The following is an 18,130-nucleotide window of genomic DNA, read 5'->3' on the forward strand; positions in this document are numbered from 1 at the left end:
ACTGCATGGCTCAGTGATTGAGTGTCGACCTATGAACCAGGAGATCATGGTTAGATTCCCGGTCAGGGCACATACCCAGGTTGTGGGCTCGATCCCCAGTGGGAGACATGCAGAAGACAACCAATCAATGATTCTCTCTCATCATTGATGTTTCTCTCTCATTGTTAAGCTCTGGGAGGTAAAACTCACAAAAGTGTGAAGGGCACCTAATGACTGGTTCCTCCTTAAATTTTTTTAAAATATGTTTTTATTGATTTGAGAGAGAGAGAAGGGAGAGGGATAGAGATAGAAACATTGATGAGAGAGAAACATCATTGATTCATCATCAATTGGTGCCTCCTGCATGCTCCCTACAGGGGATCAAGCCTGCAACCTGGCATGTGCCCTGACAGGGAATTGAACCGTGAACTCCTGGTTCATAGGTCCATGCTCAACCACTGAGCCACACCAGCAGGGCTATATTACATTTTCTCAGTGAATTATTTATTGCCTTACATTGTTGCTGTTTTATTAAGAATGTCTCAACCTTCTCACAAATCTGAGTGACCAGAGCATTGCACTACGTGTAGCAATATTTATTGAATAAATGACTGCTAAACAGTGTGGGAGTGTGTGTGTGTGTGTGTGTGTGTGTGTGTGTGTGTGTGAAGATAGCAGTATAAATCAGTACATATTCGAAACTAAGTGGTGAGTGGTATTTATAATAAACAGTGCAAATTTAAAAATAAAATATGAGGACCACTAATGACATGCAAGGCAAGGAGACCAGTGAGGTAGATATTGCAATAGTCCAAACCTGGAATAGTCCAAACCTGGAGGAATGACAGGAGAAGGAATAGACAGATGAGATAGCTATTTCAGATGAAGAGTGAAGAGAATGTGGTAGGGGAAGAAAGAGTTAAAAATGTTTCTTATGTCTCAGCTAAAGAAATGGTAACATTATTGGTGCCAATCACAGAAATGCAGATGTCTGAAGATGCACACTTATAACCTAGCCCTTGGTTCTATCCTTGGCACAGTATCCAGCAGAGTACGTGAGTAAATCTCATTGATTTCAAAGGCTTATTAGTCACAGACATACAGTCTTTAATATATTTTTATTGATCTCAGAGAGGGAGGGAGAGGGAGAGAGAGATAGAAATATCAATGATGAGAGAGAATCATTGATCGGCTGCCTCCTGCAATCGATCGAGCCCGTAACCCAGGCATGTGTACTGACCAGGAATCAAACCATGACCTCTTGGTTCCTAGGTCGACACTCAAACACTGACCCACACCGGCCCAGCCCCCTTAATACATTGTGGATGGATCACGAGAATTCTAGCTTCATATTACAGTGTTTTACAGAGTATCACACTTTAAAAAATATATTAGCTTGTAAGAATATGTAATAAATAACTTCAAAATGCAATGGGTATTTAATTTAATATAATTTTATTTTTTTAATGTATTTTATTGATTTTTTACAGAGAGGAAGGGAGAGGGATAGAGAGTTAGAAACATCGATGAGAAAGAAACATCGATCAGCTGCCTCCTGCACACCTCCCACTGGGGATGTGCCCGCAACCAAGGTAGAATCGAACCTGGGACCCCTCAGTCCTCAGGCCGACGCTCTATCCACTGAGCCAAACCGGCCAGGGCAATGGGTATTTAATTTTAAAGTGTGCCTTTAATGTTTATGTAAAACGTTTTCTGTACTCCTTCAATAGAAATTTATCTGGCCACTGGGTAAAGCTAGCAATAAAACTACTGGCCCTCAATGTGTTAAGTTTTTAATTTTCAGAGTTGTCCACACTGAACTTCCAGTAATTTATCAATCATGTTTTTGTTTTTCCTACCCCAGCACTGGTTCTCAAGGAGGTTTCTGTTCATGTGTTTTTGCACCAGTAAGTTGTGATTCTCTGTATCCCCGTCTTTCCAAGTTTTGGTGCAGCAGTATGCCCTGTGACCTTATTTGATGGATCAAAAAGTGAGTTGTTGATTTTTCAGTTTGTTCAGGTTTTTACTTGTTGTTAGGACAGAGTGGTGACTTCTAAATTATTTACATACTGGACTGGAAATTGGAAGTCTTCCAATTTTTCAAAATTTTTTATAAAACTGGACCTCCAAGTTAACATTGTTGACAACTCCCACTTTCAGGAAAAACTATTTTCTTGGCTTCTATGATACCATATTCTGCTTATTTTCCTCCTTCTCTCTGTTCACTCTTCCTTTTCTACCTGAATGTAGATTTTTCCAAGGATTGATCCTGGACCCCTTTCTCTTATGAACTCTATATTCTTTCTCAGGTGATTTTATCCATTTCCATGAACTTAATCATATCTATAATATTATACACTCCTCTTCTGTTTTCCTGGCTTACACATTTATAGCCAATGGCTCTTCCAACATTTTCATCTTTGTGTGTCCTCAGACTTCCTGCCTTTCCTATCACATTAAATAGCACTTTTATCCACCAAAGCTGCTTAAGACAGAAATCTAACGGTCTTTGTTGATGCCTCTCACTCCTTCATCCTCTATATTCAATCCATGAACTTTATAGGCAAAATTATCTTGAGTTTATGCATATTTCTTGTCCTCCCTATTCCTAGTCACTGTATACAATGACATTATGGGAAGAGTACAGGTTTTAGATCCAGAAAGACCTGCCACAGCTTCTTAAACATATTGGTTAACATGTAAACCTCATTTTTCTCAGCTATAAAAAGGTAAAAACAAAGCAAGCAAACAAAAAGCTTACCTGATAGGAATGCATAAATAGAGATATAATTAATGAAAAGTGCTTAGAATAATGCTTAGCATAGAGTAGCCATGTAGACAGTAGCTCCTGCTTATCTAAATAAAGTCCAAAGACCTGTAGATTCCAGGCCTAATATAGTAATTCACAAGTATTCCTCAGCCTAAAGCACTGCTCTGGCTACATAGCAAATGTCTTATTGATTTAATGATTAATAGAAATCCAATTATCCAAAATGAAGTTGGAAAAATTATAAATTTTAATTAACTTCCATTAAACTTATATATGTTACATACTCATGTAACAATAATCCTATCTAATAAAAGAGAAACATGGTAATTAGCCATACCTCCGCTACACTTCCCATTGGCTAATCAGGGCGATATGCAAATTAACTGCCAGCCAAGATGGTGGCCGGCAGCCAGGCAGCTAGAAGCGAACAGGAGGCTTGCCTGCTTCAGTGACAGAGGAAGCCAACGTTCCCTGCCTGCCGCTACCGGCCTCTGAGCTTGCAGTTTGAAACATTGTTACAAATATAGAAGCTAAACAAAACCCTAGTAACCTGCTTTCAGCCAGCCGGGATCTCAGAGCTGGAGTTGAAACAGTGTTTCGATTATAGAACCCAAACAAACCAGATACCTGCTTTCAGCAGCCAAGGCCTCAGAGCTGGAGCCAAGCCTCAGAGCTAAAGCTGGCCCAGAATTAAAAAAAAAAGAAAAAAAGGAGAGGTTGGGAGCTTCAGTCACCCGCCAGCCTGAAAACAGCCCTCAGCCCCTCACCCAGACTGGCCAGGCACCCCAGTGGGGACCCCCACCCTGAAGGGGGTGTGACCAGCTGCAAACAGCCATCATCCCCTCACCCAGGCTGGCCAGGCACCCAAGTGGGACCCCCACCCTGATCCAGGACACCCTTCAGGGCAAACCAGCTGGCCCCCACCTGTGCACCAGGCCTCTATCCTATATAGTAAAAGGGTAATATGCCTCCCAGCACCAGGATCAGCAAAGCCACGAGGCCTCCCGGCACCGGGATCAGCGTGACAGGGGGCAGCGACCAAACCCCCTGATGGCCCTGCGGCTCTGTGTGTGATAGGGGGTGGGGCCACAACCTCCCTATCCGCCCTGCTCTGTTCCTGACAGGGGAAGGCGCCCCAACCCCCTGATCAGCCCTGCTCTGTGCCTGATAGGGGGGAGCTCCCTAATCCCCTGATCGCCCTGCGGCTCTGTGTTTGACAGGGTAGAGCCATAACCTCCCCATCGGCCCTGCCCTGAGTGTGACGGGGGCGGTGCCCCAACTCCCCTATCGGCCCTACTCTGTGAGTGACAGGGGGGAGCTCCTCAACCCCCTGATCGGCCCTGCTCTGTGCGTGACAGGGGGGGAGCTTCCCAACCCCCTGATCGACCCTGCTCTGTGCGTGACAGGGTACGGAGCCCCAACCCCCCTGATGGGCCCTGCTCTGTGAGTGACAGGGGGCAGCGCCCCAACCCCCTGATCGGCCCTGCTCTGTGCGTGACAGGGGGTGGCACCGCAACCTCCCCATCGACCCTGCCTTGAGTGTGACAGGGGGCGGTGCCCCAACCCCCCAAACGGCCCTACCCTGAGCGTGACTAGGGGTGGCATCGCAACCTCCCGATCTACCCTGCTCTGTGCATGACAGGGGGCGGCGCCCCAACTCCCCAATCGGCCCTGCTCTGAGCCCGACCAGGGGCTGCACCTAGGGATTGGGCCTGCCCTCTGCCACCTGGGAGCAGGCCTAAGCCAGCAGGTCGTTATCTCCCGAGGGGTCCCAGACTGCGAGAGGGCACAGGCCGGGCTGAGGGACCCCCCCTCCCCCCCGAGTGCACCAATTTTTGTGCACCGGGCCTCTAGTGTAATATAATTGCTAAACTCAAAAAGTGTTTTGAATTATTGACTTAAATAGCTGAAAAATTATTCCTATAAAAGTGTTGGTTAAAAATATGTCCTATGTTAATAAAATTTACAGTTTATATAGCTATTCTGCTTTAATACTTGCTTTTTTCTTTGTTTTTTCAGGTGTTAAAGGGTAAGTTTTCTCAGCAAGTACTTCACAAGCTGCATTATCTACAAATAAAAACATACTTTACAATTTTAATTATTTAATTTATCATTCACTATAAGTACAGAAAACTCAAATATGAAAAACACTAATAACTGACTTTGTAATAATTTTAGAAGAAAAAATATATATGTTGAATAATCTGACAGATAGAATAAAGTATTCTTTAAAATATATTTATCTCAAGAGTTCCAGGTTTCACAGGAGTAATTAAACTCTATATAAAATGCTGATAGAAAAGTTGCAGTAGAAAGAAAGAGCCTGGCCTGGCTGGTTTGACTCAGTGGATAGAGCGTTGGCCTGGAGACTGAAGGGTCCCGGGTTTGCTTCTGGTGAAGGGCACATGTCTGGGTTGTGGGCTCGATCCCCAGTAGGGAGCATGCAGGAGGCGCCAATCCATGATTCTCTCTGATCATTGATGTTTCTCTCTCTCTCTCTCCCTCTCCCTTCCTCTCTGGAATCAATAAAAATATATTTTAAAAAAAGAAAGAAAGAGAGAGCCTGAAAATCTCAGGAAAGTGGAAATGGAAGGATAATTAATGAAGAATTTTAATCACATACACTTTCTCTACTTATTGAAATGTAAATAACTGTTGCAGTCAGTTTCCTCTGATGTCTGGTAATATCAGTGAATGAAAGTTTGAGGAGACAGGATTTTCAGAATTTCAAACTATCTTTTTCTAAATATTTATTAACTACAAAGAAAAACTAGTAACTTTATAATGGAGAAAACCAACAGATACCACCTTAATCAAGTATTGAGGTTTTCTCCTGTGATATGAGAAAAAAGAATGTAAAAACTCACCTAAAATTGCAGAGAGGTTTGAAAACTGTGGTGCCTTCTCTATTGCTACTGCTTTACTGGTATCCAGAAGAGTAGAATTCTTGCATTGCATGTATTCTTCCAACTTGGGACACTCCCAATCTAACAAAGCAGGGAGAAATGGCACAAAACTTTGAACAATAGCACACAAGTGGCAGGTTACCTTTCCTACTTCAGCTTAGGTCCCCAGCCCATGCACAGTTCTGATAACTAACATTTTGGATGAGAAAGAGAAAAAAGACAAGCCTTGGCCTATTCCCATGCTCTAACCCACTCTTTCAGACTTTTGCCCCAAGGAGATTATTCATCTAAGGGACAGACAGCACACATGGGAGCTCCTTGTCATATTTTATGTATGATATACCTATGTCCCATTAACTATCATATCACTAAATAACATAGTGTTATTACTTGATGTCAGTTTTAAACTTTCCATTGACTTCCCACTATGGGAAATTTAGGCTATTGGCAGTGCCCTCTGTGGTCCTGGATCTGTCTCTTGCTTCAACAGTGTTTGGACAGAACAGATCCAGAGATGCCCCTTCTTCCAGCCTCTGGCCACTCTCTAATGTCTTATCCAGTCACCACCTTCAGAACCACATCTAAGACCAGCCAACACACCGGGTTGTTTTTTTCTACCTTAACTCCTCATTGCTGAACAACCATGAGCTCCCAAATTCGGCAGAATTATTCCACCGAGGTGGAGGCTCTGGTCAACCACCTGGCCAACCTGCACCTGTGGGCCTCTTACACCTACCTCTCTCTGGGCTTCTATTTTGACCTGATAATGTGGCTCTAGAGGGAGTGGGTCACTTCTGAGAGTTGGTGGAGAAGAAGCCCGGGGGCGTTGAGCATTTCTTTTTATTCATTTATTTATTTATTTGTTTGTTTGTTTATTTATTTATTTTTGTTTAAAGTATTACATATGTCTCCTTTCTCCCCATTGACCCTCCCAGCCACACCCACCCCTGAGGGCATTCCTCCACCGCCCCAGTGTCTGTGTACATTGGTTATGCTAATATGCATGCATACAAGTCCTTTGGTTGATCTCTAACCCGCACCCCCCCCCCATTTGTCTCTGGATCTATTTTTGTTCATCAGTTTGTGTTGATCATTATACCCCACATATGTGTGAGATCACGTGATATTTATCTTTCTCTGACTGGCTTATTTCGCTTATCATAAGGCTCTTCAGTTCCACCCATTTTGCAAATGGTAAAAGTCCCTTCTTTTTTATAGCGGCGTAATATTCCATTGTGTAGATGTACCACAGTTTTCTAATTCACTCATCTGCTGATGGGCACTTAGGTTGTTTCAAATCTTAGCTATGGTGAATTGTGCTTCGATGAATATAAGGGTGCATATATCCTTTCTGATGGGTGTTTCTGGTTTCTTGGGATATAGTCTTAGAAGTGTGATTACTGGGTCAAATGGGAGTTCCAATTCTTAAAGTTGCAAAACAAGCACAGTGGCCACATTCTCTTCCAGGAGGTGCTAAAGCTGTCCCAAGATGAGTGGGGCAAAACTCAGGATGCCATGGAAGCCGCCCTGGCCTTGGAGAGGCACCTGAACCAGGCCCTTTTGGAGCTGTCTGCTCTGGGTTCTACCAGTGCAGACCCTCATCTCTGTGACTTCCTGGAGAACCACTTCCTGGATGAGGAGGTGACACTCATCAAGAAGATGGGCAACCACCTGACTAACATCAGCAGGCTGGCCGGCCCCCAGACTAGGCTGAGTAGTATCTCTTCAAAACGCTCACCCTCAAGCACAACTAGGAGCCTTTGGAGCCCAGAGGCTTTTGAGGGGCCCCTCTGCATTCCCCTGGTGTCTGGCTTTTACCTGAGCCTCTCCCCAAACTACTAGCCATTCTTTTAACCACCCTAAAGCCCTCTCCCATGCATTGAACCAAATGAAACAATAAAGTTTTTTGCAGCAAAAAAAATAAAGAAAAATGAGGCTATTCTCTTTTACATCCCTGTTCCCACCTTTCCCATTGTCCTCATATTACTATATCACATATTTAATTAGATGAACATTCAATGTAGACATTATGGTAATGTCTACATAAAAAACACTATTATTCTTGTGGTATACTATGACTACCTTTTGCTTTCCCTGGGGTTAATAAAAGTCTTTTCTCTATTTTTCATCTATTTAACCTAAAACTACAAAATTGTATAAATCCATCCTATTTATTCCATTCTCTGGTGTTCTGAAGTTCATAATGCTCTATCTTGGTGTTTTTCATGTTGTGCTAGGCTCTTTTAAACCAGAATATTCTTTAGAAAATTTTGTTATTGATTTCAGAGAGGAAGGGAGAGGGAGAAAAAGATAGAAACATCAATGATGACAGAGAATCATTGATCGGCTACCTTCTGCATGCCCCCTTTTGGGGGTGGGACCCATAACCCAGGCATGTGCCCTGACAAGGAATTGAACCATGACCTCCTGGTTCATAGTTCAAATGCTCAACCGCTGAGCCACACTGGACAGGCATTAAGGCTAACATTCCATTAAATGTACATACTATATTTTCTTTATGCATTCATCCACCCATAGACATTTAAGTTATTTCCACTCTTGGCTATCTATATATATAAGCACCTAAGCGACTGAACGACCAAAGGACAGGCCAACTGATCACTATGATGCGCACTGACCACCAGGGGGCAGACGCTCAACGCAGGAGCTGCCCCTTGGTGGTCAGTGCACTCCCACAGGGGGAGCACCATTCAGCCAGAAGCCGGGCTCACGGGTGGCGAATGCAGAGGCGGTGGCAGGAGCCTCTCTCACCTCTGCGGCAGTGCTAAGGATGTCCAATTGCCAGCTTAGGCCGCCTCCCAAGGAGAGCAGACCTAAGCCGTAAGTCAGACATCCCCCGAGAGCTCCCGGACTGCAAGAGGGCACCAGGCCTCTAGTTTTGGATAAATATCCAAAAGTGGGATTACTGGATCATATGATAGTTCCACTTTCAATTTTTTAAGGAACTTCCATATTGTTTTCCATAATAGTTGTATCATTTTACATTCCCATCAAAAGGGTAGGGTTCCAATTTCTCCACATCCTTGCCAACACATCTTTTTAAAAATAACCATTCCAACAGATATGGTGGTATCTCATTGTGGTTTTGATTTGCATTTCCCTGACTAGTGATGTTGAATGTCTTTTTATATATCTGTTGGCTAGTTGTGTCTTCTTTGGAGGAAAAAAAAAACCTATTCAAGTCCTTTACCCATTTTTAATCATGTTATTTGTGTTCCCCTCCCCATCCCCCAGTTGGAGGAATTTCTTAATATATTTTTTAAAATATATTTTTATTGATTTCAGAGACTGAGCAATATATTTTTGAATACTAATCCCTTATCATATATGAAGTTTGCAAATATGTTTTCCAATTTTGTAGGTTGCCTTTACACTGCTCATTGTTTTTGCTGTGCAAAAGCTTTTTTGGTTTGTATGTAGTTCCAGTTGTCTATTTTTGCTTTTGTTACCTGTGCTTATGGTGTCATATCCAACAAATCATTGCCAAAACCAATGTCATGAAGTTGTCCCCTATGTTTTCTTCTAGGAGTTTTATAGATTTTGATCTTATGTTTACATATTTAATCCATTTTTAGTTGATTTTTGTGTATGGTGTAAGGTAAGGGTCCAATTTCACTTTTTGTGTGTGGATATCGTTTCCCAACATCATTTGTTAGACTACTCTTTCCTCATGTATTTTTGGCATCCTTGTCAAAGATTAGGTGACTGCATACACATGGATTTATGTCTGGGCTCTCTATTCTGTTCTACCTGGTTTATGTCTCTTTATGCCAGTATCATATGGTTACTGTAAAATATAATTTGCAATATATTTTGAAATCAAGAAATTCTGATTTTCTATCTAGACATTCTGTCTATTATGTGAAAGTGAGGTATCTAAATTCTCCTACTATTGTATTATTTTATTGCCTGTTTTTGCTTCTAGTTATGTCAGTGTATACTTTATATGTTAGATACTCTGATGTTGGGTGCATATTTATTTAAAATTGTTATATGTTCCTAGTGAGTTGAACCTTTTATCATTATATAATGTCCTTTTTTTGTCTTTTGTGATAGGTCTTGACTTAATTTCTATTTTACCTAAGTATAGCCATTCTTGCTCTATTTTGGTCACCATTTACATAGAATGTCTTTTTGTATCCCTTCATTTTCAACATGTGTGCCCTTAAGTCTAAAGTGAGTCAGTCTTTTAAAAACCACTCAGCCGCCGAAACCGGTTTGGCTCAGTGGATAGAGCACCAGCCTGTGGACTGAGAGGTCCCGGGTTCGATTCCGGTCAAGGGCATGTACCTGGGTTGCGGGCACATCCCCGGTGGGGGATGTGCAAGAGGCAGCAGATCGATGTTTCTCTCTCATCGATGTTTCTAACTCTATCTCTCTCCCTTCCTCTCTGTGAAAAATCAATAAAATATTTTTTTAAAAAAGTGGATTAGAATAGCCTCAGCCAGCGATTCAGAGCTGGGTGTTTCATTTAAAATAAATAAATAAATAAATAAATAAATAAATAAATAAATAAATAAATACAAACCACTCAGCCACTATCTTTTGATTGGGGAGTTTAATCCACTTACATTTAAAGCAATTATTGATAGTGAAGGACTTACTATTACTATTTTGTTAATTGTTTTTGATAGTCCTTTTGTCCTTTTTCCTGTCTTGCCATCATCCTTTATTTTTTATTGATGTACATATTGACATGCTTTAACATCTTTCTATTTTTCTTTTGTGTATCTTCTATAGGTATTTTCTTTGTGGTTACCATGAAACTTAGTTTTAACATAAAACTAATAAAAACTTCAATCATATACAAAAACTCTACATTTTCCTTTTCCCCTCACAGTTATTGCTGTTACAATTCACATCTTTTTACATTGTGTATTAACATATTTTATAGTTATATTTTAAATAGTCTTTTAACTTTTATACTAGAATTACGTGAATTGCATACCAATTACAGTATTAACTATTCTGTATTTGTCTACATACTTACTAGTGTTTTATGCTTTCATATTGCTGTTTAGAATCTTGTTTCAATGTGAAAAACTCCCTGCAGCATTTTTTATCAGGCATGTCAAGAAATGACTAATCCTTTCAGCTTTTGTCTGTCTGGAAAGGTCTTTATCACTTCATTGTGATTTTAAGGATAGTTTTGCTAGTTATAGTATTCTTGACTGACAGTTTTTTCTTTCCCCACTTTGACTGTATCATTTCACTACCTTCTGGCCTGCAAGGTTTCTGCTAAGAAATATATTTATGGTCTCAGGGGGTTCCCATTGGCATATCAAGCCACTTTTCTATTGCTGCTTTTAAATTCTTTTTGACTTTGACAATTTGTGTGTCCTAGTGTAGATTTCTCTGGGTTATCTTATTTGAAGTTCGTTGTGCTTCCTAGAATTGAATACACATTTCTTTTCCCAGATTTGGGATTTTTTAGCCATTGTTTCTGTGAATAAGCCTCTCTCTGGAATAAATATTTTGACCTGTTTGATTTTTCTCTTCACTCTGAATTCACTAATTCTTTCTTCTGCTTGATCTAGTTGGCTATTGAATCCTTTTATTAGATTTTTCAGTTCATTTATTATATTCCTTAGCTCTAAGATTTCTGTTTGATTCTTAAAAAGTTTTCTATGCCTTTCTTGGAATTCTCACTACTTTCATGCATTGCTCTCCTAAGCTCATTGAACATCTTTAGTGATGATTATTTTGAATTCTGTTAGATAAGTGAGATGAAAACTTGCATGCTAGACCAAGCTGCTATCTTTGTTCTCATCACCCATCAGTCTTCTAGAGTATGTCAGGTCCCATAAGTACTCTGGAACAGGCAAAATGGTATCCAATCCTTTGGGTAGCTCCAAAAAAATTTAGAATGTTTGATGCATGGTTCAGTCCTTTCCTTCGCTTCCAGGGAGAATCTTGGAGCTAGGGATTTCATGCCAATTATATGGCACCATGCTGGAAGTGAGGTTTATGGTGGAAGGGTGTCTTGAATTTTCCTCCTGGTTTTGATGTGGCTGGTTTCATGCTTTTCTGAGGTTAAGAAGCCCCTCAACTAGTTTCTAGATTCCTCACAAATGGGATTAGTTTATGTATTGCTGTTGAATTGGTGGGTAGGAGGGTCCATGGCTTCCTATTTCAACAGCTTTCTGATGTCACTCCCATATTTTGCTTTGTTTTTATCTCTATGTTTTATGCTAGAGACTCCTCAGAAGTCTGGTGATTCCTGGCTCTCTGCTAACATTTAAGAGGGAGCCCAAAAAGCTTCAATGAACTCTTTGTGGCCTAATTGTGGCTTGTCACAAGGTTGACTTCACTGTAGGGTGTTCTTGTCAGTTTCATCAAAGTACTACTATAGTCACTATCTTTAGATATGTTTTTCTAGGGTTGCTCAGATTTCTTAGGAAACTGTCTTCCATTCTCCTGTCTGGAAGGTTCAAGTCTGGGTGCTAGCATTCTGGAAACTGAGCAGAGAAATGAGCTGTTGGGTAGGATGAGAATAGGCATTGGTAAACAGGTCCCACAATTTAGAATGTATAGTTTCATTTATTTTTTTTCTAATATATTTTTATTGATTTCAGAGAGGAAGGGAAAGGGAGAGAGAGAAACATCAATGATGAGAGAGAATCATTGACAGGCTGTCTCCTGCATGCCCCCTACTGAAGATCAAATCCGCAACCTGGGCATGTGCCCGTGACCAGAATCGAACTGGGCTCTATCCACTGAGCCAAACCGGTTAGGGCTATAGTTTCATTTAAATCGCCCCTCTTCTGTGTTCAATACATTATCTGAAGAAGTTCGCTTTTTCTGTATAATAAATAACCCCAAAATTTCAGTGGCATAAAATGAAAGCATTTATTAATTATTCCCGTGTCTACTGGTTGGCTCAGGCAGCTCTGCTTTAGATTCCAGGTGTGCTGATCAATTGGGCAGCCCTCTGCACTCTCCAGATTGCCTGGGCCACTCTGCTCTGTGCCGGTTATTCAGGGGTCCCACTGGAGCTAATTAGGATATATTCTTCTCTTGATGGCAAACGTGTAAGAGGACAAGCCGACCATTTAAACATATTTCAAAGGTTTGTATATGTTTCATTCACTAATATCATATTGCCAAAGCAAGTCACATTGCCAACTCCAAAGCCAAAGCATGAAAAGGAGGTTTTGGTGAGGAAGGGAAGTATGCTTTCTCAAAAAGATCATTATTCATTGGAAGTTTGTGGACAAAGGAACAATTTTTATAGTGGAGCAACTTAAAATTGAAATTATTTTCTTACCTAAATAATCTGATCCTCTGAAGAGTTCAGGTGATGGGAAGCTACTTAAATTCTCTTCAAAACTCTTGCATTCTATAGAAGAATCTGTGATTGAATAGCTTAGAAGAGAGCTAGAAATATCATGCTGCAAACTTAGTCCTGTAGAATAAACAATCAAAAAGGACAAAATGTTTAAATAGTAAACAGATTCAAAATCTTAAGAATTCAAATTTGTAGAAATGTACTTGTAGTTGTATGTCAAGAAAGTAAAATTATTTCTATATACAAATGAAAAAATATACTATTGGTAAACCATTTTATCTTAGAAAATAATTGTTTTTGATGTAGAGAAAATGCATTATAACCCTTTTCCATTGTTTTTCAAAGTTTTATAACTTATTCCTTCCTTATTTTGGTTCAGTTATAATTCTTGACTCAAAAATCTAAGTTCAATATATAAGTTACCCACTAACTAGCTGAAGAGAAGAAAGGGTGATTCTAGTAATTCCATTCAGAAAATAATGTGCCTAAATGTAGACAAATAAGTCAAAGGAACTGAATAGAGAGCCCAGAAATAGACTCACACATATATGAGCAACTGATTTTTATCCAAGATGCAAAGGCAATTCAGTGGAGAAAAAATATTCTTTTCTAAAAAATTATGCCAGAACTGAATACCCATATGCAAAAGCAAAACAAAAAATTTGCACTTGCCCTGACCGGTTTGGCTCAGTGGATAGAGCGTCGGCCTGCAAACTCAAGGGTCCCAGGTTTGATTCCGGTCAAGGGCATGTACCTTGGTTGTGGGCACATACCCAGTGGGGAGTGTGCAGGAGGCGGCTGATCGATGTTTCTCTCTCATCGATGTTTCTGACTCTCTGTCTCTCTCCCTTCCTCTCTGTGGGAAATCAATAAAATATATTTTTAAAAAAATTTGCACTCATATCTTCAATCATATAAAAAATTAACTATTAATGTATCATAGATCTAAATATAAATCCTAAAACTACAAAATTTCCCCCCCAAAAAACAACAAAAAAAAAAACAGAGAAAATCTTCATGATATTGGGTTAGATTTCTTTTTTTTTTAATTTTTTTATTGATTAAGTCTGTGGTCGGCACTCTGCGACTCGCGAGCCACATGCGGCTCTTTGGCCCCTTGTGTGTGGCTCTTCCACAAATACCATGTGCGGGTGCGCACGTATAGTGAGATTGAAACTTCGTGGTCCATGCGCAGAAGTCGGTTTTCGGCCTGGGCGAGTCTATTTTGAAGAAGTACTGTTGATATTTGGCTCTGTTGACTAATGAGTTTGCCGACCACTAGTTACATATGTGTCCTTATCCCCATGTTACCCCCTGTCCTCCCCCCTACTCATTCCTTCACCCCCCTGTTGTTTGTGTCCATTGGTTAGGCCTATATGCTTGCATATAAATCCTTTGGTTGATCTTTGATATAACAATAAAAAGGTAAGTCATTAAAACAATAGAATGATAAATTAGACTTCATCAAATTTAAAATTTTCTCTTCAAAAGAGACTGTTAATATGAAAAATAAGCCACAAATTAAGAGAAAAGATTTGCAAATGCAATGGAATTCAGAATATAAAGAACTGGCCCAGCTGGTGTGGCTCAATGGTTGAGGGTCAACCCATGAACCAGTAGCTCACGGTTTGATTCCCAGTCAGGGCACATGCCCAGTTGCTGGGCTTGATCCCCAGTGGGGTACGTGCAGGAGGCAGCCAGTCAATGATTCTCTGTCATCATGATGTTTCTATCTCTCTCTCCCTCTCCCTTCTTCTCCCTGAAATCAATAAAAAAAAATGTTAAGTAAAAGAACTCTGAAAACTCAATAATAAGGGGGGGAAAAAATCTCAGTAAGAAAATGGGCAAAATATTTTAACACAGAATCTCCCAGACTCAAAGGTCTTAAAGTCATCCTTGTGAGAGTGGACTAGAATAAAGAATTTTCCAGTAAATTATTATGATAGAACTCTTTTCACAGTTAATTTCTATTCATCTCTTTGCATATATAATTTCTACTCTTCTTCAGATATGAATTAAATTGCTATTCCCTCATGGAAGCCCTCCCTAATCTCCCAACCAAAACTCAATTAGTTACACTAAAGTCAATCCCTTTTTTGTAGCACTTATCACAATTGTAATTTACTGGTCTGTTAGAAGATAAGGGCCAGAGCCCTGGCTGAAGGAGTCATCTTAGACTAGGAGAAAAACACCTCTTTCACTGAAATGGGAAGATGACAGAGATATAAATTGATGCATATGCTTATAAAAAAGAAAACTGAGGGAGTTCACATCTGACCATCTTACCTGATACTAGTTCACCAGCTGATGAATTACTGTCAATCTGGAGATCATCAGTCACTGAATCCTATGTGAAATAAGAATTAAAGATAACACAAATTATGAGATTGAATATTTTTATATTATAATATTGTATCACATTGATTTGGTCATTTTGAAAATGAAAAACTAAGATCAACTTCGTATATTAGTTTCATATGTATAATAGATCCTTTTAGCTTACTGATCACAGATATAATTTGGTACTTAATATTAAATCTGAAAATAAGTTATAGACATGTCTAGGGAGTCAACAAAATAACTGTCAGTTAACTACTATGGGATACCCCAGAAACCAGAAGATAAAGGTGAATATCTTCCTGATCCCCTAAGTAGGAAGGGTTTTCTTCCTTATACATGAAACAAAATAGATCAAAAAATTGACAGCTAAGTCTAAAATACCAGAAATAAAATTAAAGGCCAAAATATATGGAAATATTTGTTATATATGTGTGTGTAAAAGTATAACTATCTTCAGTATATAATAAACAACTATTTCACAAAAAAGAAACACAAATGGCCAATGAAATAAGAGAAAAAATTTTTACCTTTACTAGCATTCAAAGAAATGGAAAGTGAAACAATATTCCACTTTTCATCTATCAAATTTGGCCTGATCCGCACAGGCCAGGCCGAGGACCCCACAGGTGCACGAATCCGTGCACCGGGCCTCTAATATATGCATATAAGATCTTTGGTTAATCTCTTCCTGCCCTCCCCCCTCCCCCATTCCCTCTGAGATTCATCAGTCTGTTCCATGTTTCCATGCCTGTGCATTGAGCATCTGCCTCCTGGTGGTCAGTGCATGTCATAGCTAACGGTCGAATGGTCAAATGGTCACTTAGGCTTTCATATAAATAAACAAATAAATACACACACACACACACACACACACACACCATATATATATTAAGTTTCAGGTAAGATGGTGCTGATTTACCAGCATGAATAAAAAAATTTAAATATGATCCAACCTTTGACTCATTGGAAAGTATTTTTCTTGGGACAACAATCGAGGAACACAAAAAACCTTCTGCAGTAAGATATCCACTGATAACTATAACAGCAAAACCTTGGAAACAATTTTAATCCTCCAACTACAGGAAAACAGTTATTCAAATTATAATATATCTGTAAGACAATGCATTATGCAAGACACTAAAAATTATATCTATATATTTAAATATTTTTATTGTTTTGTGTGGGTTTTTTTTAGAGAGAGAAGAAGGGAGAGGGAGAGAGCAACATTGATATGAGAGCAGAACATTGATCTGCTACCTCCTGCACACCCCCTACCTGGGATCTAGCCTGCTACCCAGGCATTTGCCAGGAATCAAACTGGCAACCTTTCAGAGTATGGGACAATGCGCAACCAACTGAGCCACACCGGTCAGGGCTAAAAAGCATATTTTTGAAGACTATTTAATGTTAAAGGAATTTACAATACCATAACTTGTAAAATGAAAAAAAGGCACAAAATCAGAATAGGAAGAAATATATAAAAATTAGAAGAAGCTGCTTAAAACACGAGTAGTTTGAATCATCTACAAGGAACACTTAATAGTTATAATTGAAGGGAAAAGCCTTAAAAAATGCTTTTTGCTGAATATGCCCTTCAATAAAAAAACAAACAAACATGCTGGAGAGAAAATACTGGAACATAACTATCAACTTTAATGCTAATATCAGATGAGTCACAAATAATTTTTTATATCCAAGTCTCTCCAAACTACTGCTACCCATCTTTAAAATACTGAACAGAGTCCATATTAAATGCAGATCAAAAAGTTATATAACATTCTAAAGGTAATGAATCCTGTTTCTAGTCATTAATGGGAAAATATGAAAATGACTTTAAAATGTTACCAAACATAAGGGAGTTAGAAACACAAGAAACATTAGAAAGGTTTTATATCTGTCATGCAGAAAATTAGCCAGTGTCAGACTATTCTGAAATTTTTGTCAAGGGAAAGGAAAAACAAAAATGCATGGCTATGAATCTGCCAGAATCAGAAATTCAAGGCTCTGTCTGAAGACACAGCATCAATGTTCATAAAAACATTAAAAAGCTATGTAGTCTCTACTGAACAAAGACCACATTATACTTTCATCTGGCGGTACAGCAGGTACTGCTGGTTTGTCCGCTAAGTGTATCCACGGGTCATAGGAGAAACATACATACGCTCAATGGAGCAATCTTCTCATCCTCAGTCTCTTCTTCACTAGTGCTACTTTCCCGCAGGCTTCTCTCTCCTGCAACTCCTAATTGAGAGCTAACAGACAAACAACACGATTAGTTTGCACCGTCTGGCCTTGGTTCTCCAGGTCTCTGTTCCCTCTGGCACACCGTTCAGACTCTGAAAGGCTCTTTGGGGGACAGCCTTAGGGAAAAGGAAGGAGCAGAATTGGTGAACTGCACCAATACCCAACTGATGCCATGAATGCTTTCTGGGTGTTTTATCTCACTTGCTTTTAGGTGAGTTGGCAAAATTTCCTCTTTTAAATAGTTATTTTCTGAAGTCAAATTTCTGGGTCTATGTTCTGAGAAGAACGGAATCAGAGTTTCTATTTATTTATTTTCTTCGTTGACTCTGAGATGAGAGGCTCTTGCTGCTAGAAAATTAGGATTGCAGGTTTGAGGAGGAGGCCAGAATGCACAGGGCTGTTCCTCGCTGCTACGCACCTGGGCAGCCCAGGGCTGCTACCGCCCCGCCCACTGCGCTCCGCGTTCTCGGCGATCTTCAGCAGCCCGTGAGCTTTGCCGAGTCCTTTCGGGCCTGAAGGACGTCGGCTCGTGTCAGATCTACGACTAGTAGGCAGCATCTAGCTACTGGGTCCTGGGGCGAG

The 18,130-nt window shown here is 40.0% G+C and overlaps 1 protein-coding gene across 1 annotated transcript in view; it reads right to left on the reverse strand.

Annotated features, from left to right (window-relative positions):
- The window catches only part of MEIKIN (meiotic kinetochore factor), a 30,474-nt gene extending 12,368 nt beyond the window's left edge, over positions 1 to 18,106 (reverse strand). Inside the window, exons 1-6 of the mRNA XM_023763797.1 lie at positions 17,967 to 18,106; positions 17,466 to 17,556; positions 15,251 to 15,311; positions 12,944 to 13,081; positions 5,617 to 5,736; positions 4,749 to 4,816 (exon numbers count right to left, since the gene is read on the reverse strand). Of these exons, the coding sequence (XP_023619565.1) occupies positions 4,749 to 4,816; positions 5,617 to 5,736; positions 12,944 to 13,081; positions 15,251 to 15,311; positions 17,466 to 17,556; positions 17,967 to 18,106 (618 nt within the window). The remainder of the gene's footprint in view (positions 1 to 4,748; positions 4,817 to 5,616; positions 5,737 to 12,943; positions 13,082 to 15,250; positions 15,312 to 17,465; positions 17,557 to 17,966) is intronic.
- Between the last annotated feature and the right edge of the window lie 24 nt (positions 18,107 to 18,130).

The sequence above is a fragment of the Myotis lucifugus genome, unplaced genomic scaffold (genome assembly GCF_000147115.1).
Source record: "Myotis lucifugus unplaced genomic scaffold, Myoluc2.0 scaffold_300, whole genome shotgun sequence".
Lineage (NCBI taxonomy): Eukaryota > Metazoa > Chordata > Mammalia > Chiroptera > Vespertilionidae > Myotis > Myotis lucifugus.